The sequence below is a fragment of the Desmodus rotundus genome, chromosome 3 (assembly GCF_022682495.2).
Source record: "Desmodus rotundus isolate HL8 chromosome 3, HLdesRot8A.1, whole genome shotgun sequence".
NCBI classification, from domain to species: domain Eukaryota; kingdom Metazoa; phylum Chordata; class Mammalia; order Chiroptera; family Phyllostomidae; genus Desmodus; species Desmodus rotundus.
Genome location: NC_071389.1, coordinates 179,046,080 through 179,073,436, shown reverse-complemented (window position 1 = coordinate 179,073,436; position 27,357 = coordinate 179,046,080). Strand labels below are relative to the sequence as shown.

The 27,357-nt window shown below is 35.0% G+C and overlaps 1 protein-coding gene across 1 annotated transcript in view; it reads right to left on the bottom strand.

Annotated features, from left to right (window-relative positions):
* Window positions 1–1,350: 1,350 nt before the first annotated feature.
* LOC112321965 (ovostatin homolog 2) overlaps window positions 1,351–27,357 on the bottom strand; it is a 39,868-nt gene continuing 13,861 nt past the window's right edge. Inside the window, exons 13-36 of the mRNA XM_024579575.4 lie at window positions 27,044–27,098; window positions 26,456–26,601; window positions 25,970–26,119; window positions 23,759–23,929; window positions 22,817–22,955; window positions 20,289–20,382; window positions 19,644–19,872; window positions 19,145–19,274; window positions 14,633–14,751; window positions 13,887–13,938; window positions 12,961–13,044; window positions 12,055–12,231; window positions 11,231–11,312; window positions 10,487–10,643; window positions 8,811–8,885; window positions 7,770–7,935; window positions 6,762–6,973; window positions 5,658–5,867; window positions 5,091–5,215; window positions 3,924–4,014; window positions 3,487–3,555; window positions 2,666–2,768; window positions 1,891–1,966; window positions 1,351–1,479 (exon numbers count right to left, since the gene is read on the bottom strand). Coding sequence (XP_024435343.2) covers window positions 1,914–1,966; window positions 2,666–2,768; window positions 3,487–3,555; window positions 3,924–4,014; window positions 5,091–5,215; window positions 5,658–5,867; window positions 6,762–6,973; window positions 7,770–7,935; window positions 8,811–8,885; window positions 10,487–10,643; window positions 11,231–11,312; window positions 12,055–12,231; window positions 12,961–13,044; window positions 13,887–13,938; window positions 14,633–14,751; window positions 19,145–19,274; window positions 19,644–19,872; window positions 20,289–20,382; window positions 22,817–22,955; window positions 23,759–23,929; window positions 25,970–26,119; window positions 26,456–26,601; window positions 27,044–27,098 — 2,889 coding nt within the window. The 3' untranslated portion in view covers window positions 1,351–1,479; window positions 1,891–1,913. The remainder of the gene's footprint in view (window positions 1,480–1,890; window positions 1,967–2,665; window positions 2,769–3,486; window positions 3,556–3,923; window positions 4,015–5,090; window positions 5,216–5,657; window positions 5,868–6,761; window positions 6,974–7,769; window positions 7,936–8,810; window positions 8,886–10,486; window positions 10,644–11,230; window positions 11,313–12,054; window positions 12,232–12,960; window positions 13,045–13,886; window positions 13,939–14,632; window positions 14,752–19,144; window positions 19,275–19,643; window positions 19,873–20,288; window positions 20,383–22,816; window positions 22,956–23,758; window positions 23,930–25,969; window positions 26,120–26,455; window positions 26,602–27,043; window positions 27,099–27,357) is intronic.

The window sequence follows — 27,357 nt, the reverse complement described above, 5'->3', positions numbered from 1 at the left end:
AGTTACTTTTACCTCCAATATTCATTGTGACACCATGAAATTTTGCAAATATAAACATTAAATCCCAGACTTTCTCTGTGTCTTGAGGTATAAAAAATAGTTGACTCCGCATACCCTCCTTGCTTGCTTATAATTTGAGGGAAAATTTTATTATTTGAGTAGACTTATATTGAATACATGTCAGGTAAAATGAGGGCTAAGAACTGATTACTTCCTTTGGCAAAAGAAAAGTTTCCCACTAAGAGAAATTATTTACCACAAAGTAAATTTCCTTCATTTTTCTTGACCCTTCAGCAGAAAATGTACTAGAAGAGTCACATTTTCCTTGAGTTAAATACTTGAATAGATACAGAGATGGGGTGTTTTTAAAAAATATGAATACTGGTCTCTTATGTGCACATGTGATGCATCAGGTTTTGGTAAAATAAGAGAACTAAGATGGTACGAAGATATTCTTAACACAGTAAAATAAACTTTTGTAGCACCAGATATAGACTGAGCTTAACAGTTCATCTGTGATAAACCAATTAATAAAGATTTATTAAGGGCCAATTGTAATTTAGGTATTATTTAAAGTATACACTGGAAGAGAGGTTACAAAAATAAATATCTAACCATCTTCTATGAAAACACTATATTTTAAATTTGTTGAATATTGATAAAGTCTAGGATACTCTTTTTCTAATTTTTTTTTTCAGTCCAAAACTGGAAAATTTACTTTTGGCTTTTTCTTGTCTGTAGCAGTATCTCAGCAGAGTCAAAAGCTTGTGTTAAAGTTAGCAGAGAAATTGTTTTCATTTCCATCCTTGTTTCTTTCCAGTTTCTTCCTGCCTCCCTGTTCTCGATATTAATTCATTGTTATAATAGTACTGTTAAGTTAAGCCAAAGGTAGACTTTGAACATTGCTTTTCAGTAATAAGTGATAAGCTCAGAAAAATAAAATAATTTAGAAAAGATAAAATACCCTTGGATTAAATTCTCACTCATAAACATAAATCCAATAAATTTATCAATTAGTCTGTGATCTGTAAGCACCCCCTTCATTCTTTGATGATCTTTTACTGAAAAGACTCTGTGTGTTTTTTTTTGTTTTTTATTTTATTTTCTTGAGCTCACATGAAGTCTTGTTCAATTTAGTCTATTTTTCTCCTCCTCATTAACCCTGACTTTCTCTCTCTCTTTCTGTGGATGGTGGGTCTTTCCATGTATTCTGTATATCATAATGCCTAAACACTTGAATTCAGAATTTATAACAATAAAGCTAATTATTTGCTATTGAATGAAGTTCTGTGTTTTCTAGGATGAAAATTATGAGCTACTGGAAGAAAAGAAAGTCATAGACTCAAATGCAAAATCACAGCATTTAATGGATAATAAAGAAAATCTGAGAAGAAGTCATAGCAGGTTGTAGCCTCTGCATGGTTTTCTTTCAGGTTTGATTCAGAAGAATAAGTTTCTTCAAAGCAAATACCTTTCCACCTAGGATTTAAAACATTCTTTAAACAATAAATAAAAGTGGGAATGGATATATACATAAATATATAGCTATACAAACATATCTATATACACACATATTTAACATGTACATGAATATGTAGAAATATATGCACATACATGTATAATTACCTATCTACCAACTTATGAAACAAAAATGAGAGATTTTTAAAATGAGAGATTTGTAAAAGGAACTAAGTATCTGCACATTCTTTCATGCTATTTTAAAGAAATTAATAAAATCTTAATGACTATCAGAATGCTCATCCAGTGCACGTAGCTATACAAACCTCCTTACGTACCACGGACTTCTCTTCGTTGTATTCAATATTTCATCTTTAGGTTTTAATTACCAGATATGTTTTCAGTGGTCTAGGATGTATACAATTTCCTTACCTTTTTCTGTGTTTTGTTTTGTCTCACAGGGGAACTGAAACACTGCTGATATTATAAGAAATAATGGCATACTCCTCTGGAAAATAAAGAGAAAATTAATCTGATTAGAGCTCCAACTTTCTATAGTCAGATTATGTTGGACAGTTGTAGATACGTTAAGCCTATTCTTTTCAGTAATTTTGCAAGACAATCACTTCTGTTTTCTAAATCCAAAAATATGTTATTAAAATTTAAGGCACTTGATAAGGTAAATATATTCTCTTAGTAAATGACGGAGCCAGAATTCAAACACCTCTTGACAAACTTTGTAGAGCATTCAATAAGGAACTAATAGCATGAATAAGCCAGGGAAAATTTTTGTGGTCTCTATAATATCTTAGTAATTGGTCTGGAACCTAATCTGTTAACATTTCCTGTAACACTTCCGAATAACCCTTTGCAAATTGAAGTTCATAAAGGTAGCATGAAATGGTAAGTCTTGCCATCAACAACAACAAAAAGGACCTGGCACTCAGCATAGTTTGTATTTCAAGTTAAAGGGGAGCTCTTGCACGTTATATCAGAAGGATTCCAGGTGTTGAGAAACTCTGGTAACTGGAAACTGGCCCAGTCAGAAGATACATCATGAAGGAACAAACTCAATGTAGAAAGTAGAACCATTTTTTGTGTAGTCTTTGCAGACTGAAGGCGATTTTGGAAAATTTTGTAGCTCACGGAATCTTAGATATAGATAATCCTGTTCAACAGCTTTAGGGCGTGTTTGTGGCTTGCTTACCTTTTTCGTAATAATCGTACACCATGACTGGGGCGGGCTGAATGTTGGACACAAGGTTGCTTTGCTCAACAGAGAAAGTGAAACTGTTTGCTGTACCAGAAACCTATAAAGACACAAATTACTAATATGTCAGAGAAGATCTGGGGAAAAATCTCTGAGAAAATTACTTCCAGAAGTTCATGATCTGTCCAATTAAATAGACTGAAAGTATCAATATTGTACATCTTACATAAGGACTTAATCTTAAATAATTAGGTAAAATGAAATTGTACAAAAATTTAAGTTCTATTGCTTATATTGAGGTGCAAGAAATTTACCTGAAAGCAGTAATGTAGGCACTTATGTGAGTGGCAATAGCATACACATAGAAAGGATGAGTAGGAGGTGGGGATGCGTGGGGTGGGGGAAAGCGATGGGGGGAAAATGGAGTCAACTGTACTTGAACAACAATAAATGAATGAATGAATAAAAAGGATGACTAAAACTCATGCCACCTTCGTCAGAGTGCAAGTCAAACTATAAAAGATTTATAGAGCTACTCTGTGACCAAACTGTGTGAGAAGCAATGAGGAATGAAAAACAGGGAAATTATGTTTCTAAACTTAAGAATTATCTAGTGAGATAGTCAAGGCATGCATGAAATAACATTAGAGTCAGCCAGGAGAAGATAATCACTAGGATAGAAGACCACCGATAATCTTTATTGCCCAATATTGTTTGAGAAACCATGTCATGTATATCTATAAGGAATAGACTCATTCAATTATCCCCAGAAGAAATAAAGAAAACCATGGAAGAAAAGAATTTTTTGCTCAACTTACATTTTCCAAGTAGAAAAGAACATGGTCATTCTCGACTTTAGCCTTCATCACTTGGCCGTTGTTTTCAAGCTTGGAAGGAATTGACAGGGAAGGATAGGCAATTATATTAAAGAGTACTATTCCAGTACTGAATACTTCATAATTTTCATTTAACCAATTGTTGAGAATGTATTTTATGGAATGTTTCCTTGTGCCATGATGTTTTCATAAGCACAAAGAGGAACTTAAGAAACAGACTACAGACTATGAAAAATAATGCCTGCTAATTGCTATAAGTTAAGAACACCCTCCTTCAATGTTACAGCAAAAATAAAAATGTGAACTCTTGAATAAGTTGGTTTAAATGAAGAATTCCATAGCTTGGGTTTGCTAGCCAGTTATTGCATCTATACACTATTGCTTTTTCTGTGCTGAAAGATTGGGTTTCTATTATTTACCTCCTCAATGGATGACATGACTGGAGCAAATCCTGATAGCATTTTTACATCAACAAGGGCCATATTGGAGTTATTGTGCATTCCAATGTATCTGAAATTTATAAACGAAGCACTAGTTTAGACATCATTTTAGAAAAGTGACTTATGGCAAGGGTGGTGGGTACATACATACTAATTAGCTATACATCTGGAGAAAAGGCATAGCTGAAGAGAAAACACCTGAAAAAAGCCATTCTCAAACATCTCAGAATAGGCACAAATGGAATGATAGAAGATAAGATGAAATAAAGTAACATAAGTTGGAGTAAATAATGAATTATCTGAACTTAATAATTTACCCAAAACTTGCTTTTAAGATTACCTGAAGTCTCAAAGTCAGAACTTACAAACAAAGCTTGTACATCAGTATTACACATATCTATGGTAGGTAGATTAAGATGTACTCAAAATCTAAAGGAAATCTTTGTTTAAAGAGTCAGATGTTGGTAGAGTCATAGAGGAGACATGTCCCTAAGAGATATTCTAGGTTGTGTCCCTAACACTGGGTAGGATTGTGGGGATGTGAAGTTAATTTAGTTCTTATTTTAGTTCTGGTGTTCATGAGACTATCATTGGGAAATCCTAAGAAAATCCTTCATACTAATTTTTCTTAGTGTTTCTTCACATATTAAGTAAGGTTAAAACCCTTTGGCATGTATAGTTTATATTTTAATTTAAAAGAATTATTTTGCTTTTCTATCTGAAAAATAAAAATTTGAATTTTACTCTGTATCATTATGGAATAAGTATTTGCAGATATTTTCCTCTAGGCCCACCTGTGCATGTTTTTAGGTGGAAAAATAGCATCTCCACTAACACTACTTCCATAAAAAAATGGAAGCATTGCTGGGGTTTCAGTGTGGCAGAAGCTTGCGAGTTATATTCGCATGCAGTACGAATTACACTTGTATAATTCTACCTCTGATTTAGTTTAGGTACTAAATTGTGGTGTCTGTACAGAAAGCTATAAAGTGACTGTGTGCTATAGAAATTACACACTAACAAGTAAACTTACATCATAGTTACCATCATTCATATTTTGTTATTTTGCTATGGTTTAAAATAATCCTTTTTTGATATATGACCCTCTCTCTAATGAGAAAGTTGATATTAAAATGGGATACTTACTTGATGGTTACTGTCAGGTCAAAATTACTCTGAAATATATCCGAAGAGTTTTTCTTTACCATTTCCAAGGAAAGGAAAAATCCACATTCCTTCTTAGGCAGTAGCACATTATACCTAAGGGTAGCCTAGAAAAGATAGCAAATCATTTTTAAAAATCCATCCATTTATTTCTGTTGTAAAACCTAAAGGACTTGTTTCTCTTATCTTCATTATTAATGCACAGTATCTTATATTTCTCCTCATCAAGAAATAAGGCTAAATGTAATTATTTAGTTTTCAAAATACACAATCTTTAATAACATAATTTAATAAAAATATCAGAATACTTTCTAACAGTGACATTCCTCAATAAACTTCTCAGTTACCTAGTTATTCTTAAGAGTAAATCCTTCTTCATAAAATAACTTGCATTTTCAGCCAATGAGTAGAACATATCAATGGGAGAAAGAGCACAAATAGTCGTGGAATTATGAAAAACGGTAGAGTAACACTTTACATATAACTGAACAGATAGTCTGACCTTTTTACTGCAAATATTCATCTCCCTCTCAGGTAGGTATTTATTACCTGGACAAATGCACAGCCATGTCCTTCCACATCTACTGTGTATTGTCCATAGGCTTTTGTTAGCTCTGAACGTTGGACCAGTAGGCGGTTGTCCTCATTAACCTGGAAAATCTCACTGGATTCTTCACCGCTGAAGGTGACCGTGTTTTGACCATTAGAGAATGTTAACTTCCTGTAGCGGGTTAAGGCAAGAAGACAGACAGCAGTATCCTGCACAGAATGGTAGAAGCAACGATATGAGCTCTGTTAGGCTGCAATATTTAAATCAGTCCACAGAAACATTCCTAACCAGGTCAATAGAACACCAAGAAGCAATATCCTAAAAATGGGAAAATATATGATTGTGATAGTTGTTGCCATTTAAATTTATTTTCTTTTACTGATCTTGATCAGATTTTATTGTTCTAAAGGACTATATAAAGTATAATCTGCTGTTGAAAATAGTGCCAACTATTTTCTGACTTGATGTTATATGATTAAGCTGCCTTGGACAATGCTTATAGCCAACTGTCTTTGAAGATGGGAAGTCAGACTCTGAAAAGGCTGTTGGGAGAGTCACTAAGAAGGTTTTACTCTGAAACGAAGACAGAAAAAAGAAAGCAAATAAGGAAGTGAAGATTTCCCCCATGGGAGTAAAACTGCATTTCCTTGCATTTAAATGTATTTTTTCTGGTTAAGGAAAGACATAAATCATTGTTTCTCATACCTATTTCTTCTGTTACACATTCATTTCATTTGCTTTTCCTAATGGTCAATACTTCTTTTTGACCATAATATCCAACTTATAATCAAGATTCTGGTGTTTATGACAACAATCTCTTCTAGACTTACATTCTATTTTTACTGTGTAAATGGAGATACAAATCAGGCATAAATTCCTTGAAAAGGGTCCTCATTTTATTTATCTGTAAATAGAGAATTCCAAGTAGAATTCCTGATACACAGAAACTGACCAGTAAATAGTAAGTAAATTGGATTTATAACAGCAAATATCCTTTATCTCCGCAGGCATTTTCTACGATTGTCTTTGCTCTCTAGAGTATTGTAGAGTAGTGCCTTTCGCATTAAACATATTGTTATTAATATCAGACCCACACCAATCACCTGGGTGGAAGAGAAGCCTCCATGGGAATTCATCTGTTGGGCAAGCCACTGCACAATCTTACTAGCGTAGGTGAGGTCAGGAGTGTTTTGGGAAATGATGGCCAATAGTACATAGCAAGTCTCCTCAGCCTCAGCAGAAGGTGCCCAAGGAATAAAGGATGGGGATGCTTCTGTCTGGGGTTTCTTAGCTCTTTCCCAATATATCACATTATCTGAGAATAAGAAAACAAAATTCACACAGTCCTTAAGAAGAGAACTGATTACATGTAAGAATGATGCAAATTTCATTCTTGACCTCTGTTATGGTCTGAAGGGTGTCCGTCAAAATTCATATGTTCAAGCTCTACTGTCCAAAATACAGAATTGACAGTATTTGCAGATAGGGCTTTTGAAAAGGGGATTAAGTTAAAACGAGGCATTAGGAGCCTAACACATTATGATTGGCCTCCTTATTAGAAGAAGAAATTTGGACACACGTAAGAGACACCAGGGATGCACACACACACACACACACACTGTGAATATGGAGGGAGTAGATGGCCATCTACCAAGCAAGAATAAGGCCTCAGAAGAAGCCCCGCCTGCTGACACCTTGACCTTGGAATTCTGTCTTCAAGGACCATGAAAAAATAAAAACAAACTTTGCTGTTTAAGCCATCTAGTCTGTGGTATTTTGTACAGCAACCTTAAGAAACAAATATAGCTTTAAATAGCAACTTCCTAAAGTCAAAGTTGTATGTGATTAAGTTTTACAAGCAGTTTTTATTTTCTATAGTATGGTCACTAAGCCTGATTTCCTTTATTTTGCTCATTTAAGGAGAAACTACAGAAAGGAGAAAGTAGAAGGCAGAAAATAGATAATGTTCTTTCAGGATAAAGGGCCAGTCAGAAATTCCATCAGAGAAATAGAAATATACCAGTGAAGAGAGAGTTCCTCTATGATCGCTAAGTTTCATCACTTTATTCTCAAGGTCATCTCTGTTAGCAAAAGTAAATAAGAATGCTTACTCATTTTTGTAGCAGATTGATCCAGAATCTGGAGTAAGGATTTCACTTGCTTCTCTTTTCCAGCTAATGCAAAAGCATAAGCTAGCACTGCATGATCATAGCCGTTGCTAACACCATTTTCCAAGGCATCCTCCAGGCACAAGAGCCCATGCCGTAGGGCAGGAAACTTGTCATGCAGAAAAATAGCATATTGTAAAATGATACCTGAACGCTTTATAAGCTCACTGAATATTTAGACTAATCATTCTTTGTACCATATATAATGTATCCTTGATGTATACTTTACATACACACCCACTCATATATATAAACATATGTATTATGCTTTATAAATATCAATAAAATTAAATTTAAATGAATTACTAGTATTTGAGAAATAAAATTTAAATAGTCTGAAAATGCCAGTTTCTATGTCTGATCAGTCATATTTTAGTTAGAATAAAATTTCGTAATATGTGGCAAAGAATACAAACTTATTTTTAGACTTAAGATACTTTATTCTAATAATAAAATAGAAGCTTTCTAAAGATGATCTTTGAGATTTTTCTGAAGATGAGTTTTGAGATATGCAATGATTGTGAAATTTCCTAGTATCTTCTTTCAGGAATAGATTATGTAAGCAGATAATTTGACCTCTGGATTGGAAGGCAGCCAAGAAGAATAACACATAGGCGGAAATGTTTACACATTGAATTGGTTAGCAAAACATAATACTAGGTTATGGTTAAACTCAGAGATCGGGTTCTTAATCTGAAATTCAGAGCTGAACTTCAGAAGATCTGTAAATACCTGAAACGGGATAAAAAACTTCTGTGTGTGAGTGCATGTGTGTATATTCTCCCTAGGGACAAACCCAATAGTGTTCATCAAAGGTTTCTATGAAGGAAAAATAGCTTGAGTAACATCAGCTTAAAGAGAGGTAATACATGAAATGTTCTTTAGATGTTTCCCCCAGTGTTAGAATTTCAAATAGTTCCTATTTCACAGTCTATTTAATATGCATTCGAGTGACTGAAATGAAAAGTTGATGGGAATCCTTACGGTAAAACTGAGCCCAGCTTCCAGGAACGCTCCCACAACATATGCAGTGAGTGTAACGTCCTCTCCATCTTCTCCCTGACACACACAAACACAATGAGTCACACAGGAGAGTGGTGTGCAAGAGAATAGCTGTTCTTCTCCAGTGAAATGAGTACAAAAAGAAACACGGAAACAATTACCATTATTCCTTAAAAACCACCTGAGAGCGTGTGATTTTCAAATTAATTGTTAATAACCATACTATCTGAGCAAAAATCCATCAGGATTCAATGTAATAATGAAAAATAGCATAAAATCAGTCTCAGGTATACTTAATGACATATAATTGTATTTATGTTGCCTGATATTAAGTATGAATTCCAAGCAATTCATACAAAGAGTCGTAGTTTACTTTATTTGGTATTAATTTGAAAAAAGCAAACAAAGAATTTCTCATGGGATGGACGAGAAAGTTGTGAATATTCCTCAACACCCCGGGGAAATTATCCTGGGAAGTAACGATGATCAAGGGTCTTGGATTCTCGTGGTGTAGGATTAGAAAAGCATAAGTTATGTGGTTTGCAAACCGTGCATAGAAATATCATGGGGAACTTAAACATGAAATGAACCAGTAGGCACACAAGAGATTCTGATTCAAAAAGTCAGGAATAAGATATAAGGAAATGAATTTTAATGACTCTAGTGATACCGATGCAAATAACGTTCCGATGGCATTTGGGGTCTGCTGCCCTAGCACAAGCTTCTTCAGAAAAAAATATTCCTGAGGAGCTCAGCTTCAAGGTGTAAATAACTGCAGATTTGGGTACTAAAACAAGATGTGGGACCAGTGCAAGTTTTTACTTTTTTCTTGCTTCTTTCTCCCACTCAATTTAAAACGTGCACACGCATGCAGTTGTGGAAAAAGACTGGGTAAGATCAGACAAACTGACATAGTGACCAGTAATGAATCCAATAAAAAGAAATGTGGATGTGTTTTAGGAGAGAACATGAAAAATTCTGATTCTTCACATAACAACAGATGCTATTCTCCATCACGGGCCTCCTGCTGTGAGAAATAATTTTGAAATAATTTAAACACGTTTTTCCACACTAGTAATGATGGAATGCAGGTGAGCAGCAGTCTACAAAAAAAGTAAAACAGGAGGGAGGATGCCTAGTAATTTAGCTACATGTGGACAGGAAAAAGGAAGGAGTGATTATTTCACCTGACCTGTAAGGTCTTCCTACTTTGACTTGGGAAGGTATTGGGAGAGTGCTTCATGGAAACAATGTAAATTACTAGATACTCTCCTTGAACTTTCTTGTCAGCCATGAATAGGAATAATTATGTACTCGAGGCCCCCTCCATTCACATATCTTTTGGCTCCAAACTTATGAATATTCTCTCTCAAGTCCCTTTTCTCTCCCCATCTCCTATTGCTAGTTTATATCCTGAAATAGATTGATTCTATGGAAGGGCTAAAGACAGTAAGGCAAATAATAGATTCATGAGGAGTTATTTTTATCTAGCCGTGTTGCTGTTGATCAACACACCATAGGCCTATAACTGCAACAGACTCAGAAGGGGTAATATACACACAAAATTTTTTTTTCAAGTTCCAGATTAGTTAGGCCGGAAGTAGGGAGGGTAGACAATACAAAAGAGCAAGGAAAGGCTACTTCTGTTAATCTCTCACCTCCCAGGTATTGTTGAAAAGCTTGCCATCATTTCTAAAGCAGCCATTGCTTTCCTGTTTGCTTGAGAGCCAGATCAAGGTCTGTTGCTGAACTTGTTCATCAATGAAAACATATTTCTTCATTGCTTCGAATGTCTTAAAAGTAAGGGCACTGAGCCTGTAATGCGTTCCACCAGTTAGGCGAATGTTGGAGAAGAAAGAAATGATAATGTCAGCTACTCAAAAGATCCATCATTATTGTTTTAATTTGGCTAATGTTGACTGTAGTTAGTATTGATAGTGGCTCTTTCCTCTGGGTCAATAAAAGGTTTTGAACAGCAATATGTGAAAATAAGAGTAGGCAATTTCTAGCCTGTTTATACACAAAAGTCGAGCTATGTAGTTCATTAGATTATCCACATGTGGCCAGAGACTGGGTGTAATTAGATGCTTTGGGTACATCTAGTTTTACTCCCAGAATCTGAATGGGACTCTAAGAAATGCAGATTAAGTTGTGGCATTTTCCATAGAGTCAACAAGCTGTGGGAGTAGAGAGGGTGTCATTTAATTTGCCTTGAGACTCTAGGTATATTGTATTAGAACTGGAATAATCAAATATGTTAGTATTATCTGGTTCGCCTCTGTCAATTCACTTTGAAACCCACTTTACTTTAAAATACCCACTGAACTCAACTTCTTTCATTCTCCCATAAGCCCTCCTCGCATCATCTCTACATTATTTCAAATAAAATGTTCATGTCTTACCGTATGCTTCCTTCCTGATTCCTCTGCCAAAACACACTATATGAGCCATCAGAGTGTTTGAAAGACAGCTGTTTTTGATAGCCTAAAATACAACATTGTAGAAAATTGTTTTTTTAATCAAAGAAATTTAGAAGAACAAATGGTGTAGCACAAGCCTTGTGTTAGACAGATATGAATCACTAGATGATTATTTCAATTTATTTCTGAACCTGAGGTTCTCTATCCACACTGAGAAAAAATAACTACTACCTCATAGAGTTTTAATGACAAATAAGATATTACATGTGGATGAGCCTAGTTTAATAACTGTCATTTACAATATTTCATTAAGGTTCTTTTGTTTCAGTGTTATCTTTCTGAAAAGAAAACCTAAAGAAATCATACCCCTGGACTACTCCTTAACATCATATTTTTACAAGGTTTATATATCTTTTCCTACATACAAATCCAATCACTTCATTGCAATGAAACACAATTGAAAGATAAATACAGAAGTTGATAAATAAACCATTTCTAGCTACTATTAATAGCAACAACAAATAAGGTAGCTTGGCAAAATATTAGGTACTAAAAAGTCTGAATTCATAATTTGAAAGGTCACAGTTTTATATTGTGGCACTAAATGACACACAGGTATTGAAGTCTAAAAAATTCTGAAAATACCAAAACCAAAAACCAAACACATAGTTCAAACTCAGAGCACCTCGGGGAAGATCCACTTTTTGCCCATTGAGACTGCTTCATAGTATCAGGTTTTTGACATCTTGGGATTAGTAACAATTGATTGCACCTACTACAGGCAGAAATTACTTAAACCTTCTCACCGTTTGATAAGAAAAGGAGAGCCTTAGCTTTAACTTCCTCTGTCAATTGTTTAGTAGATTTCAGGTAGTCAAGGACATAGGTATCAGACGCTAGTAGGGCAATATTCTGCTCTCCACATCCAAAGGGCATCTGGAGAAGATTCTCCAGATTCTGCATTGCAAGTCCTAGAATATCGCCTAAAAATAGGAAAAGCAGAAAGCTACCGTTACTTAAAGTTGGTATCTGAGCATTAATAGCTATAGTCTAAAGAGGCATAGTAGAAGTAGAAAATATTTAAAATTGAGTCTAAAAGGTGGAAACAAGGAAAATTTTCTTGAAGTAATTCTAAAGAGGAGACAGACATGAAGGGTGGAGTTAAAAGAGTTTCTGGTATGAAAAGTATTTTTGAAAAAATCTCATTACCAGAGAAAAGAAAGTTTAAAAAAATGTGTTTGTTTCCTTTTTTGTTGTTTGAGAACCTGACCCTATGAATTGTAAACTGTATTCTATCCCTTTCCCCAAAAGTGTTGATGTTAATGATAAAGAAATTTAAATTTTGAAAAACAAGTTTCTCCTATTACTGAGGAAATTTCCAGCATTTGTAACAAGCAAAGATTATTCTGACTCTCCAAAGGGGAATTTAATATTTTATATTAATAAACTATAATAGAACTCTTTGTTTTCTAAACACCAGTTATCATCCACTAGAACAAATGTTCCCTAGGGACACAGATTTGAAAATGGTGCTGTAATTCTTTAGATTCCTACATGGAAACAAGTTTAGAGGGTAATCCTCAACAACAATTATCTTCAACTGATAGTAAGTATAGAAAAATTTCTCCGTCATGTTATTTTAACGTATTTTTAAAGAGAACCTCAATCAAGATTTTCAAATCAACATGAAACACAAAGTTTATCCTACTTACCCACAACAGTGAAAAAGGCCTTGGCTGATCCTTCCACCATGTTGTTTGGCAAATCCAAAACCACAGGCACGGAGGCTTTGGTGTCTGGAAAGAAAATATCAACAAAATAAATAATGTGGTGGCTTCTTTTTATAAGCAATAGCAGAAGACTTGTGGAACAAATGTAGTACATAATTTATTCCATTATTTTATTTTACAAGTTGCTTGTTAGAAGAGGTAAATTGTGGTTTTGATTAGTTTAGAATAGCAATACATTCGGAAATGATATATGTATTTTTATGTTAGATAATGGCTCCTATTCCCCATTAGTTTAGTGCTTATGCTACTTGATGTATAAAAATGTCAAAAACTATTGGCTGTGATGTATAAAATAGCACACACAATACATAAATCTTGGAGAGGCCTTTTAGGCATTAAAATCATATTATCAACCAGATAAAACAACACTGTGATGGACATTTAGCAGGCAACTGAAGGGCAGTGATTATTTCATCCCAAAGTACAAAAGCAAAGTTTACATCATGTGTAATTTGGGCATAATCCCAATTTCCCACTGTCCAACAGCGTATCACAATCATGTGACCAAAGAATCCTAAAAGAGACAAGATAGGAAAAACAGGTTGAGGCAGACCAATGAGATGGGTGAACTAAAAAAAAATACTGCTTATATTTTAGTAGTATTTCATAGTAGTATTTAGTATTTTTAACTATTTAGTAGTTAAAACACTTAACTACTATTTTAACTTAGTAGTTAAAAGCCTGTAACTGCTATAGTTTTTCTTGACTAAAATTATACCATAAAAATAGGACATGAAATAAAATAATCCTCCATGAGGTATTTTGAATAAATATCTGAGGTACTCAGTGTGGCAAGCATTGATACATTTTCTTTAGGACTAAGCTGACCACCTAAAAGATCCTCTTACCTTTTGTACAGATAAGAAAACTTTGAGTCATTTCTTTTTCAATACCTTCAGGCTGTCAAAGAGTAAACAAAAACAAATACAAAAATAATGAGTCTGGATCATCTTTCCATGAAAGAAAGGTAACAAGCTTCATCTTACATAGTATGACTGGACATGTTTGTCTTTGGGAGAAGATCCATTCATTGTCCCCTTCTTTTTATATCGGGAAGTTACTGTACATTAACAACGTCCACTGAAGGCCCCGTGCTCCCATTGTTTGGGCAGAGATAACTTCAATGTCATTTTGGGACACTTTCAACTCCTCCGGTACTGCCTAGCATCTCCAGTACACAAAGTGTTCTGCAGAGTGGGAACATGCCGACAGGTGAGGGTAATGGAAGCCACATAGGACTGTAGGACAAGTCGGTTTGTCTTGGATTTGAGTCAGTTAAAAAGGTGAAGGGAAAAAGAAGAAGCATACATAAAACATCATGAGTCAGAAGCAAACAAAAAGTCATCAAGCCTGTTTTAAATGATACAACAGGCTTGATTCATTTTTACTATTCATTTTTACTATTCTGGGTCAAGTATTAGTTAAGAAAAGGATGAATTTTATAGCTGTTTGAAATAATTTCAGATGACATGTCTTATATCAAAAGTAACTGTGGGCAATTAAGTACTTCAAAGAGAATGTCTTTTAATATCTAACCCAGTAGATGCTGTCTCTTTCTTGTCTGGAAGAGCTTGGTAGTTGTGCATGTACATACCTCCACCAACAAACTTCTGACCGCAGCATCTTTCCAGTTTAGATTCTGCTGCTCAGTTGCTCCTTTCGGGCAAGCACTAGTCTGTTTGGACTCAGCAACTACAGTGATATTCACTTTACCTGGAAAACATTTCCAAACATAAGTTAAAGTGACTATTGGCTGCTTCTGTAATGGGAAATAATAAATAGCCTGTAAACCACATTTTGAATTGGATGCATTGAATTTTATCATATTTATGCTTAGACCAAAATATCTCCCTCTTTCACCTGACAGGAAATAATTTGCTATATTCTGTTTTCACCTGTTTCAAGATTCCTCATGTTAAATAAATGATTCATTTACCTAATTAGGACATAAGAAATTTTAAAGAAAAATAATAGTTCTGTAAAGCCAACTGAGAAGATTACTTGATTGAGCTTACAAGGTATATATGACAATATAGGGATGCAATATCAGATAACCAGGGCTTCTAACTTATCCCAAGATCAAATAAACAAAAATAGTAAAATGTGACATTGTGGAAAGGGTACTGGATTTAAATCAAGTGCTAAAAAGAAATCTATTGTTTTATTCCCTGTGATATCACCGTTCATGAAATAAAACTAATCTTTCAATACTGTGTTGAATAGAAATAGACACTTCTACAAGGAGAACATACAGATGGCCCAGAGACATATGAAAAGATACTCAGCATCACTAGCCATCAGAGAGATGCAAATTAAAACCACAATGAGATACAATTTTGCACCGGTCAGAATGGCCAACATAAACAAATCAACAAACAGCAAGTGCTGGCAAGGTTGTGGAGAAAAGGGAACCTAGGTACACTGTTGGTGGGAATGCAGACTGGTGCAACCACTGTGGGAAACAGTATGGAATTTCCTCAGAAAACTAAAAATGGAACTGCCTTTTGACCCAGTGATTCCACTGCTGAGATTATACCTTAAGAATCCTGAAACACCAATTCAAAGAACCTATGCATCCCAATGTTCATATCAGCACAATTTATAATAGCCAAGTGCTGGAAGCAACCTAAGTGCCAAGTAGTGAAGGAGTGGATTAAAAAACTGTGGTACATTTACACAATGAAATACTATGCAGCAGAAAGAAAGAAGGAACTCCTATCCTTCGCCACAGCATGGATGGAACTGGAGAGCATTATGCTAAGTGAGATAAGGCAGGTGGTGAAAGACAAATACCATATGATCTCACCTGTAAGTAGAGTGTAATCAACAAAACAAAAAAGCAAGCAAAATATAACCAGAGATACTGAAATAAAGAACAAATGGACAGTGACTGGGGTAGGGGAAGGAGATAATGGGGGAAGAAAGGGAAGGGTCATCAGGGAACATGTGTAAAGGACCCATGGACAAAGCCAAAGAGGGGAAAGATTGAGGGTGGGAGAGGCAGGGGATTTACCTTCATGTCTTGGTGATTGTAAATAATGCTGCAATGAACATAGGGGTGCTTATGTTCTTTTGAATTAGTGTTTTGGGTTCCTTCGGATATACTCCCGGAAGTGGGATTGCTGGGTCAAAAGGCAGATTCATTTTTAATTTTTTGAGGTATCTCCATACTGCTTTCCACAGTGGTGCACCAATCTGCATTCCCACCAACAGTACAAAAAGGTTCCCCTTTCTCCACATCCTCTCCAGCACTTGTTATTTGTTGATTTATTGATTGCCATTGTGGCAGGTGTGAAATAATATATCATTGTGGTTTTAATTTGCATTTTCCTGATGATTAGTGATGTTGAGCATCTTTTTGTATCTCTATTGGCCATCTGTATGTCCTCTTTGGAGAGGTGTCTATTCAGGTTCTTTGTCCATTTTTTAGTTGGATTGTTTGCTTTTGTGGTTTTGATTTTGTAAGTTCTTTATAAATTTTGGATAGTAACCCCTTGTCAGATGTATTGACGAATATGTTCCTCCATCCCATGGGTTGTCTTTTATTTTATTGATGGTTTCTTTCGGTGTGCAAACACTTTTCAGTTTGACATAGCCCCACTTGTTTTTGTTTTTTTTCCTTTTGTTTCCCTTGCCTGGGGAGATATATCAGATAAAATATTGCTATGAGCAATGTCCTAGAGTTTGCTGCCTATGTTTTCTTCTAGGATTTTTATGGTTTGGGGTCTAACATTGAAGTCTTTGATCCATTTTGAATTTATTCTTGTGTGTGGTGTACGAAGGTGGTCTAGTTTCATCTATCTGCACATATCTGTCCAATTTTCCTATCATTATTTATTGATTAAACTGTTTTTAGCCCATTGTATGTGGTTACTTCCTCTGTCAAATATTGACTATAAAGGTGTGGGTTTACTTCTGGGCTCTCTATTCTGTTCCATTGATCTATATGTCTGTTTTTACACCAGTACCATGCTGTTTTGATTACTATGGCCTTATTGTATAGTTTGATATTAGGTAGCGTGATTCCTCCAACTTTGTTGTTTCTCAGGAACACTATTGCTATATGGGAACTTATGTTGTTCCAAAGAAATTTTTGAAATATTTGTTCTAGTTAGATGAAATACATCATTAGAATCTTGAAATGCTTTTCCTGCATCTATTGATATGATCATGTGATTTTTATCTTTTATTCCCGGAACAAATCTTACTTGATCATGGTGTATGTTTTCTTTTTGATGTATTGCTATATTCAGCATGCTACTATTTTGTTGAGGATTTTAACATCTATGTTCATCAGAGATACTGGCCAATAATTTTCTTTTGATTTTAAAGTGTCTTTATCTGGTTTTTGAATTAGGATAACGCTGGCCTTATAAAATGAGCTTGGGACCCTTCCCTCCTTTTGAATTTTTTTGAAATAGTGTGAGAAGGAGAGGTGTGTGTCTTTGTCAGACTGTTTGGTAAAATTCACCTGTGAAGCCATCAGGTCCAGGACTTTTGTATGTTGGGAGTATTTTGATTACTGCTTCAATTTCACTAGGTGTAATCTGTCTATTCAGATTCTCTGATTCTTCCTGATTAAGTTTTGGAAGATTGTATGTTTCTAGGAATTTATCCATTTTTTCGAGGTTGTCAGTTTTTTGTCATATAGTTGTTCATTATATATATTTTCACAATCCTTTGTATTTCTTTGGTATAAGTTGTTATTTCTCTTCTTTCATTTCTGATTTTATTTATTTGGATCCTCTCTCTTTTTTTCTTGATGAGTCTGGTTAAAGGTTCATCAATCATATTTATCTTTTCAAAGAACAAGCTCTTGGATTCCTTGATCTTTTCTATCATTTTTAAAGATTCTATTTGATTTATTTTTGCTCTGATCTTTATTATTTCCTTACTTCTGCTCACTTTGGGCTTCGTTTGTTGTTCTTTTTCAAGTTCCTTTAAGTGTAAAGTTAGATTGTTTATTTGAGCAGCTGCTGCTTCTTCTTCTTCTTCTTCTTCTTCTTCTTCTTCTTCTTCTTCTTCTTTTGAGAATGGCCTATAATGCTATGAATTTCCCTCTTCAGATTGCTTTCACTATGTCTCATAAAGTTTGGGTTGTTGTACCCTTATTTTTATGTGTTTCAAGGTATCTTTTGATTTTTTCCCTTGATTCTCATTGTTAACTCATTCATTGCTTAGTAATTGATTTTTGAAGACCTTGTGTAGTTAGAATAATAAGAAATTAAAATCTAATAGGAAAAGTAGTCTTAGACAGATAAATATCATGGGTGAACTAAAATGATCTCATGAAAATTCTCTTTGTTGGTGATGGAAGGAAATTTGACTTTAGTGGTGAACACACAATACAATATATAGATGATATATTATAGACTTGTATATCTGAAACCTATACACTTTAACCAATGTCACCCAATAAATTAAAAAAACAAAAATACAATAAATATGGGGTATGAAATAAAGAAAATTTTAATGACACTTAACTTTTTAATTTAGTGATAGTGAGCATCATGCATGGAGCTCATCTATCTTCTTCATTTTCTAGACTTTTTAAAACTTTTTGCTTTCCTTATATTTTTAAGAAGTATGTACAAATATATATATTTATATTGCAGGTAATACACACACTGAGATATGCTTCTCAGTGTTTGATCTCCATCTCAGTGTTTTTTTGGTATCTCATGATAAATTTAATAAATTTGCAAATCCTGGCAAATTTATTGTGATTAAGGAGTGATTTTTGTGTGGGTGAAATGGGTTCATGAATGATAGGTGAAGGAACAAGTGAGAATTAAATTGGTCAGCGTTAATGAAAATAGGGCCTTCATTTGGGGTAATATATATAGACTTGATAGTTCATACAAATTAGCATTTATACTGTATTTTGATCACATTATGTTTTTCTATAAATGAAGGGTGGTTTTGCTTTACATAAGCATTACCAACCAGAAATTAGATTGTAATAATAATATTTTTATGAGAATTTTTAAAAAAGTAGAATTAAACATGTGACAAGGAAAATTGCACAGAGAATTTAAGGAAAATGAATAGAGGCAATAAAAATGGGCTGGTTTTCTATGAGAGATTGGCATAGATAGCTGCTTACCTAATTTCTTAGGTGTAAGAGTCCAGACATATGTTTTCCTTTCTCCAGCTTGAATAATATCACTGCCATTGTTTTTAGGGGTGCGGATATTTGCCTCAAAATTCTGAGATTCCTCCAATTGAACAGAAATCTAAAAAGAAACTCATGGTAACGAGGGCAGCACTGCAAACACTTTGCTGTTACTATTCCTCCTCCAATCTTGAGAAGATTCTGCTCTACCTAATTTAAGGTAGCTGAGATAAAAGGTACCAAATGACTCCTCTCATGCAAAGATAAATATGGTAGAACGCATGTTATGAATTGACATTCTCAAAGCGGCATTTAAATCATTGCTGTGAATTAAAGCAATTGCTTTTGTTTGAGGATTATGGCAACAAGTCTTATTACTTCATAGTACAATTTTGCATTTGAGAATGAAAATAATATGTCGATCTTCAAGGAAAATATTAAGGACGTTTTTTGTCCTTATTAGATTTTGTCTCCAAAGGCAACAACTTACCTCTGCGCATGTATTCAGGTAGCTGAAGACATTGACAATCACATCAGATTGTTCATTTTGGACAACTGAAAAGGGGAGGGTCATTTCAACAAAGAAAGACTGTGAGACTTCCAGAGCAGTTGTTGATGAAATGCCAAATCCAGAATCACCATTCACACAGAAGCCATTTGCCTCCCACTGAGTTATAGTGTCAGGGATAGTGAATGAAAGTTTTGCTGAGCCTGAGGAACTACAAGGACAGATTATTGGTAAAATCAGGGTTATTTTTGTTTAAACCAGGATACTAAATTCAATCCAGAGCAAGCAAAATAAAGTATTAACTGAAAGTTAAAAATGAGTTATATTGTTTAGATAGGCAATAGATAAAAGCCTTGAAATTTAACCTTAAAAAGACCACATTCTTTTACACACATTATTTTTTAAAAAGTAAGGTGTGTTACATCTGTCTGCATGAAATTAATGAGAAACAATGCTGTAGAAAAATTAAAATAAAATCTGTGGTCAGCACACATAAATGAGTGTTATATTACATATTTTTACAAATATGGTACTGCTTTATATACCCAGAAATAAAGTTTAAATAAATAATAACAAAAATAAAATAGAAATAAAGACACATTGGATAGAAAACTGTTGAACGCTCACTCGACACTGACGAGGTCCCATATCCATGTCTCTGGAAAGTTTGTTCTTACTGTTTCTGTTACAGCCCATTCTACAGAGTAAAACTTCTCCATGACTTCACCAGGTAAAAGAAAAGAGAGATGGAAGAATAAAAATACATGTTTCAATGACACGGACCTGTAAGCTATGCCTTTAAACATATATGCTTAGTGTGAAGCACTATAAGAAATTGCTCCTAGTGCTCATTGCCAATACACGTACATCTCAATGTAGGCATCAGCATTTTGATGCTCAAATCTCTCCCAGACAAATAGTCAGCCTGCATTGTTCCCCCACACCTACGTTTAGAAAAAGTGATGTCTGTTCACTGAATTGAGTTTCTCATCTAACATCCTGGTGTCAGCCAGAAACCAGTTTGGTGCCTGCTGATTCCACTACGCTAACGTGACTTTTACTAAAGCTTCTAATGACATTAATATTGCTAATTCTAAAGAACTCCTTTTTCTTGCTTGGCCTCCAGGTTATTTGACATTCTTAATCACTGTGTCTTTTTCAAGAGTCGCTCTTGTTAACTTCTATAATACCAGCTCTTCCTAGTTGTCTTCTCACCTCTTTGCTATTCTCTTTTGAGGACATAATCTCCTCATCTTTGACTTGTTCCTAAGAGCTCTGTTTCAGGCCCTCTTTCTCTTACTGTGCTGTCTCTGCCTTGATATCCTTAGACTTGGCTTTATTATAATATATATGCTGAGGTTTCCTAGTCTGTGTCTCCCACCTGGACCTCTCTTCTGAGCTCCATGCTGTACATACAGCACCCTTGTGCAATTTTCTTTTTGGATGCTTTACAGGCAAAAAGTTAACTAATTATATCTTCCCCTGCTAGTCTGCAGTATTTTCTACCTCCATGACAGGTGCCAGAATCTACCCACTTACCCAAAGTGGAACTTTAACAACTGTTCTTGACTTCCTCACCCACATTCTGCATTTCTTATCATAACCAACCAAACGAAAGCAGCATTTTTATTACTAGTCCAAGCACCATTGTTTCTCAACTCAATTAGTAGCTTCATAACATTTCGTACAGTCTTAGACAGTACAAGTCCCAAACCCTTTTCCTAAAGAGCATAGCTATCTTTTGAAAACATATATTAGATTGTCTACTTAAAACTTGTCAGCAGTGAATTACTGCATTAGAATGAATTATGAATTCTCTAAATATCCTACAAGTCTTCATGAGCTGTCTGTTTATCCCTTTTGCTTTAGTTATCTTTACACTTGCCTTTGAACCATACTGTCTGCCATTCTGAAGTACTTTAACTTCTTGCCTTATTTTTCATAAAACTTTTCCCTCTTGAAATTCCCTTCTAACTCGTTTTGTTGTGTATTACCATTCACATTTCAGGTCTAAGTATAAATGTAAGAAGAACATAATACGCCATTGAGAAATTTAGGCCATTTCTATTGATCTTATTTCCATTTAATGCACTCTTTCCAGGTTTTTGAAATTATGTTTCACTGTAAAGCTTCCCTGATAAACTAAACATTCCAGGAGAGCAGAAATTAAGCCATTGCATTTACAATACATAACTAAATCCCTGACCTCAATAAATGTTTGTTGAGTGAATAAATAAATGAATAACTGAAGAAAGAGATCAAATGAATGGCTTTGGGTTTCAGTACATCTTAGTTAAAGATATTAAAAAGTTTAGATGTGTCTGACAAACTCAAAATAGGATTTGATCTAGTAGCAGAAAAGTTGATAGCTTCAACGTCTTCAGCAGGACTTCAAAGTGGTTTCAAATTCTGGACTCTTGAACTCATGGAATCTGCCCTTGCAGAAGGTTGTGAGGCCTTTCCTTTTTCTCAAGTGGTGTTTCTGGTACCCATCTTCAGGATCAGCCCCACTTAAGTTACTAGACTCATCTCAATGGTAGGTCAGAAGGACTTAAGGGGTGTTATTCAAGCATTCTTAGATCTGAAATATAGCTTTGATTTGGATTATATTCTGGTGACTTGTTTCATTTTGTTTCCGTGATGAAATTTCTGTATTGGAAATCTACCTAATTACCTAGCTTATCTAAGACTGTGACTGAGCTTTGTGCTTACAGTGGGAAATGGACTAGTATTTGAATGCACTGCTCTGATGCCAGCTGTGTGGCTGCCTGGGAATCAACATATCCTCTGCCTTGAACTCTGTGAATTATGGTCTATACATAATAAGGGGATAATGATCCCCTGAAGACACCTTATTCTCCTGTATTATACTCCCTTATAATGACTGTCCTTCCATATCATAATATATAACCTGCTCATATACACTTCTGATATTGTGTTCTACAAATCGAAATAAACTTCCTTTCATATCTGAAGACAATTCTTCCTTTTAGCCCAAACCATTCTCATTCTGCTTTATTCTGCTTTATTTTGCAGGATGGCTAGTTGCAACTAAAAACATGGCATAATTTACATGTAAAATTCCTATTTTTTTATAGTTTCATCTCAAGTACACCTTTGGCCATTGCCCAGACTCAAGCTTCTAGATTACTCACATGCCCTTTCATATGGAGCACTGTACATTGGTGAGTACCCTCTCTCTAGATACAGTGGCGAAGGGAATGGCTCCCACTCCATTGCACATATTTCTGGTTTCCGATAATGGAGATTGGTAAAGACTTTCAGACCCATGGCCTTCAAAGAAACAAACAACAAAAGAAAAGTTGCGCATTCCTTTCATGCAAGACCTCAAGAGGGTCTATTATCTACATTATAATGATAAATGTACATGTTTCCTCTGCTAACAAAGGTCTGGGATTTTAGAAGTCAAATCACCTGTGTCTGATGTATTGAAAATTTTTAATTTGGAGGAAAAATAATAATCAGTCTGATGTATCTAGCACTCATTATGTGCTAGCATTTTGTTAAATGTATTACATCATTTTCCATTTAAGTCTAAGGAAAAATACTATTTAAATAGGCACTATCACTATCCTAATTTACATCAAGCACACATATAGTCTCTCACACACATCCACAATGCACAGTCTGCAGTTTGGAGAGCTAGAACTTAAACAAAAGTCTATGTAATTCCATGCTCCTTTTCTTCTATACCCATGACTTCGACTGTAAAGAACTTCCATGGAGGTCTCAGCATATCTAATTGATAGCCCTGGTTTGGATAGAGCCCTGACTATATTACAGCTTCTTGATTCAACTATTTCTGTATGAGATTTATTACAATAAATTGAAGGCTGTCTCATTACTTCAAACATGAGGTTTTTATAATTTCAGCCACCACTTAATTTATTTTCAACCAAAGAATCAACACAAATTAATATCTCCTAAGACAGTTTCTGAGTGCTCTTTAAGCAAATTACTGACACCTATCTCAAATAATAGGGAAAAACTGCATAAATAATAAAACAGATATACATTATGAGTACTAAAGTTAAAATTGAACTAAGATAAATTTTAAAAAATTTAATTGCTCTTACCTTGACAATATCATAGGTGTCTCCATCCCCATCGATGCTCACAGGTATATAATACAAACCATTGTAAAACATATCCTTCTGAGGAATGCAAGGGTCTGGCTTGCCGTCGTCAAGGTTGAGACCGTGATAGAAATAACCATGAAGTTCTATATTTGGAAGCAGGTTGTACACCTGTGAGAAAATCACATGGCTCTCGATGTTAAGCACTCCCTTTACTTTTACAAAATTGGTGAATTTGTGCCATAATCATTTATTGTTTTTTTTTTAAGTAAAGCTATAATACTGGATCCAACATTTTTGTGTCAACTCATTCTTCCAGAAGAGGAAAACTTCGTTTTAGGTGGTCAATAATATGTTTTCATTTTCAACTAAATTTTTCAGCTTTGATGCAGGATTCAGATATCACGTAAGAAAAAGAAGCCTGAAGATCCATGGCTTAGGACAAGGCCTAGTGTACAGAGAATTCATTGCAATTATGATGCCAGAACTCCCAAATCAGGAGAAAAATTGTAGCTGCCTGGTTCTAAATCTGCTTGCACATCATTTAAAAGAAAACATGATAACAAAGGGAAGAAGTAATAAAATCCAGGACTTGTGTTTTTAACATTACTAGGGTACAGATAATACTGTGACCTTCTAATTACTTGATTGTACAGAAATAACACCAAATTCTAACAGAGCTTCTACTGCTGCTAAAGAGTCTAAGGTATGGAAAGCTGGAGAGGAAGACTTAAGAGACTACCTGAAGAAGAGTAGCCTAGAGAAATTAGAAGAAACACACACCAAATCAACTCCAGATAAGAGAATGTACAACATTAAGTGTGAAAAAATGAGTCATAGTCCTCAGACTCCACAGGAAACAGGAAATTGGCTTGAAATGAATGGGCCCGAAAGTGGCAAATTCCAAAGGCTGATGGGAAATCATCAGAGCATTCAAGAAGGTGTGGTGTCTCTTGGGAACAGGGCGCTTTTTCTACAACACACAGGTGCTATAGACGTAATGTTGTCTTCTCAAAATTCCTATGTTGAAATCCTAATGCCCAGCGTGATGGTATTAGGAGGTGGGACCTTTAGGAGGTAATAAGGTCATGAAGGCAGAACCCTCAAGAATGAGATTAATACCCTTATAAAAGATGCTTGAGAAAGTTCCCTGTTCCTTCCACCAGGGCAGAAGAAGTCTGCAATCGGCGAGACACTGTACCTGATTGTGTAGGCATGCTGATCTCAGGCTTCTGGCCTCCAGAATCGGGAGAAATAAATTTCTGTTATTTATAAGCTACCTAGTCTCTGGTAGCCCAAATGTTACAGAAGGCCAAATGGATTAAGACAATAGGTATAACTTTAATAATAAAAATTAAAAAAATATTAGATTAAGAAAATATTAGATTTTAAACATTTTTAGTTTAATAAATTTTAAACTAAAAATTAAAAAATTTATTAGTTTTGAATATAATCATAAATTTCAAAAACAAACAAAATTGAAACAGACTGATAGATACAGAGAAGAGATTTGCCAGAGGGGAGGGGCGTTGGGGGACTGGGTGGAAAAGGTGAAGGGATTAAGAAGTACAGATTGGTAGTTGTAAAATGGTCATTGGGATGTAAAGTACAGCTTAGGAAACACAGTCAATAATATTGTAATAACTATGCGTGGTGCCAGGTGGGTACTGGGAATGAGAGGGGCCCACTTGGTAAAGCATGTGGTCGTTTGAGCACCTGACACTAAACCCAAATAATATGAAATGTAGAGTGCAATTGGAAAATCAAATTTTAAAAAATTTCCATATTTATGTGTGCTTGTGTTAAAAGAAAGGGAAATATTCAAGTTATTAACTGAAGAAACTTGGTGTGAAATTCCAGGATTGCTAGTTTGAAGATGAGTTCATAGATAATAACTTTAGACTATGTCCAAGCATATCTTTCAACACAGAGATTTGACTCTAGATTTCCACACACACAAGATTATATCTATGATTGTTTTTCAAAATCACATTGTTGTATGATCCCTAACCTGTTATAATTATCCACAGAATTCTGTATTGTTGTGAGTACGGGGTCAGCCAAGAGAAGTAAGTATATAATACACGAAGGAACAAAGGAAGAGGATATTCGATATTTTCAACATGTTCCATCTCAGAAATGTGACCTAAAGTGTTTGATTTATAAAAGTCCAAATAAAAATGGGAAAAATGTGGAAATCAGAGAGCTTACACTTTCAGCTGAGAGCTCTTGCTCTGGTTTCAGTAACAGAACGCTTTTATCCACAGCCCGGAGTGCGCAGAAGGAGTCAGGGGCAGCTCGAAGATATAGGCTAGTCCTGGAGCCAGGGCGTCCCTGCTCCTTAGAGAACTTTATGGCAACCTGAAGGAGAGGAAGAAAGGAATGAGAGTAGGATAACTTCATGTAAATGCTCAATCTTTTCCAAATACATATGTGTAGATTTCTGTGCCTATATTTCTCTCCTGCTTACCGTCACCCTCACCTCTCTTCACAGGGCCATTCCCCCATCATCTCAGGATTGGCACTGCGGTCAAAAATTATTCATTCTGTTTGCTGGCTCTCTCATCCCCCTAAAGATTAGTTCTCACAAACATTTGTTGTGAGAATACTGTGTAAAGTTTATAGTACTGAGATGACAGGGAGAAAACTGCTCACCCCTTTCACTCAGGACCAGCAAGAAACATAAGAAAAAAGCACCTTATTTTTAAAGCACTTGTCAACCTGGAATTTGACAGTGTCAGCCACAATTTCCCCGCTGGGGTGGAGGGTGTAGACAAGCATGACAGCCATGGGAGCCAGATCAGCACTGACGTTGATAGGCAATGAGAAGTTTCCATTCCAGGCTGTGTAAACAGGAGATGTCGTCAACAGATACAATGCCACAAGTTTCCTGGCTCATTGGGTACACTTAGATAAAAGAGAATGGCTAATGGATAGAAAAAGCAAATAGGGCTTCATTATAAATGCAAATGAATTAACTAATGGTAATTATATATACAAATATGAATATCGCATAATTTAGGCAACAACGATATTTGGGTTTTGGGCATCATTTTTCCGTAATGGATTGACAAGCTGGCAATGATAGAAACAGGTTGAAATATCCTTCATCAAAATATTCAGTAAGTTACCTTGGGCCACGCTAAATATTGCCTTCCATTCGCAAGTCATAATGTTAAGTGCTCTTCTAACCTAACCTCTTGACTCTATTACTATAACATTTTCTTAAAAATAAGGAAAAATGAAGGTAGAATACATATTAAAAAATAAATGCATTGTATAAACCTTTGTTTCTGATTTCCTTTTGTCCACTGAGGAAGATAGCACCTTTTGCCATCATCTGTGCAGAAAAAAGGAAACACAAATGTGAAATCACATTATTTAAAATATCATATCATTATTAAATAATTAATAATCTAGTGATAATTCTACTCTGCCAGATAGGGTATTTTCCATGAACACATATGAAAAATGGACTCTGCACAACTTGGAAAAGAACAGAGAAAGTTGCTACAATTGATTGCGACTCTATCATGTGCTGGAAACTTGTTGAAAAGTAGTATGCGATGCCTTGTGTAAGGGGGCGCATGAAACTCTGA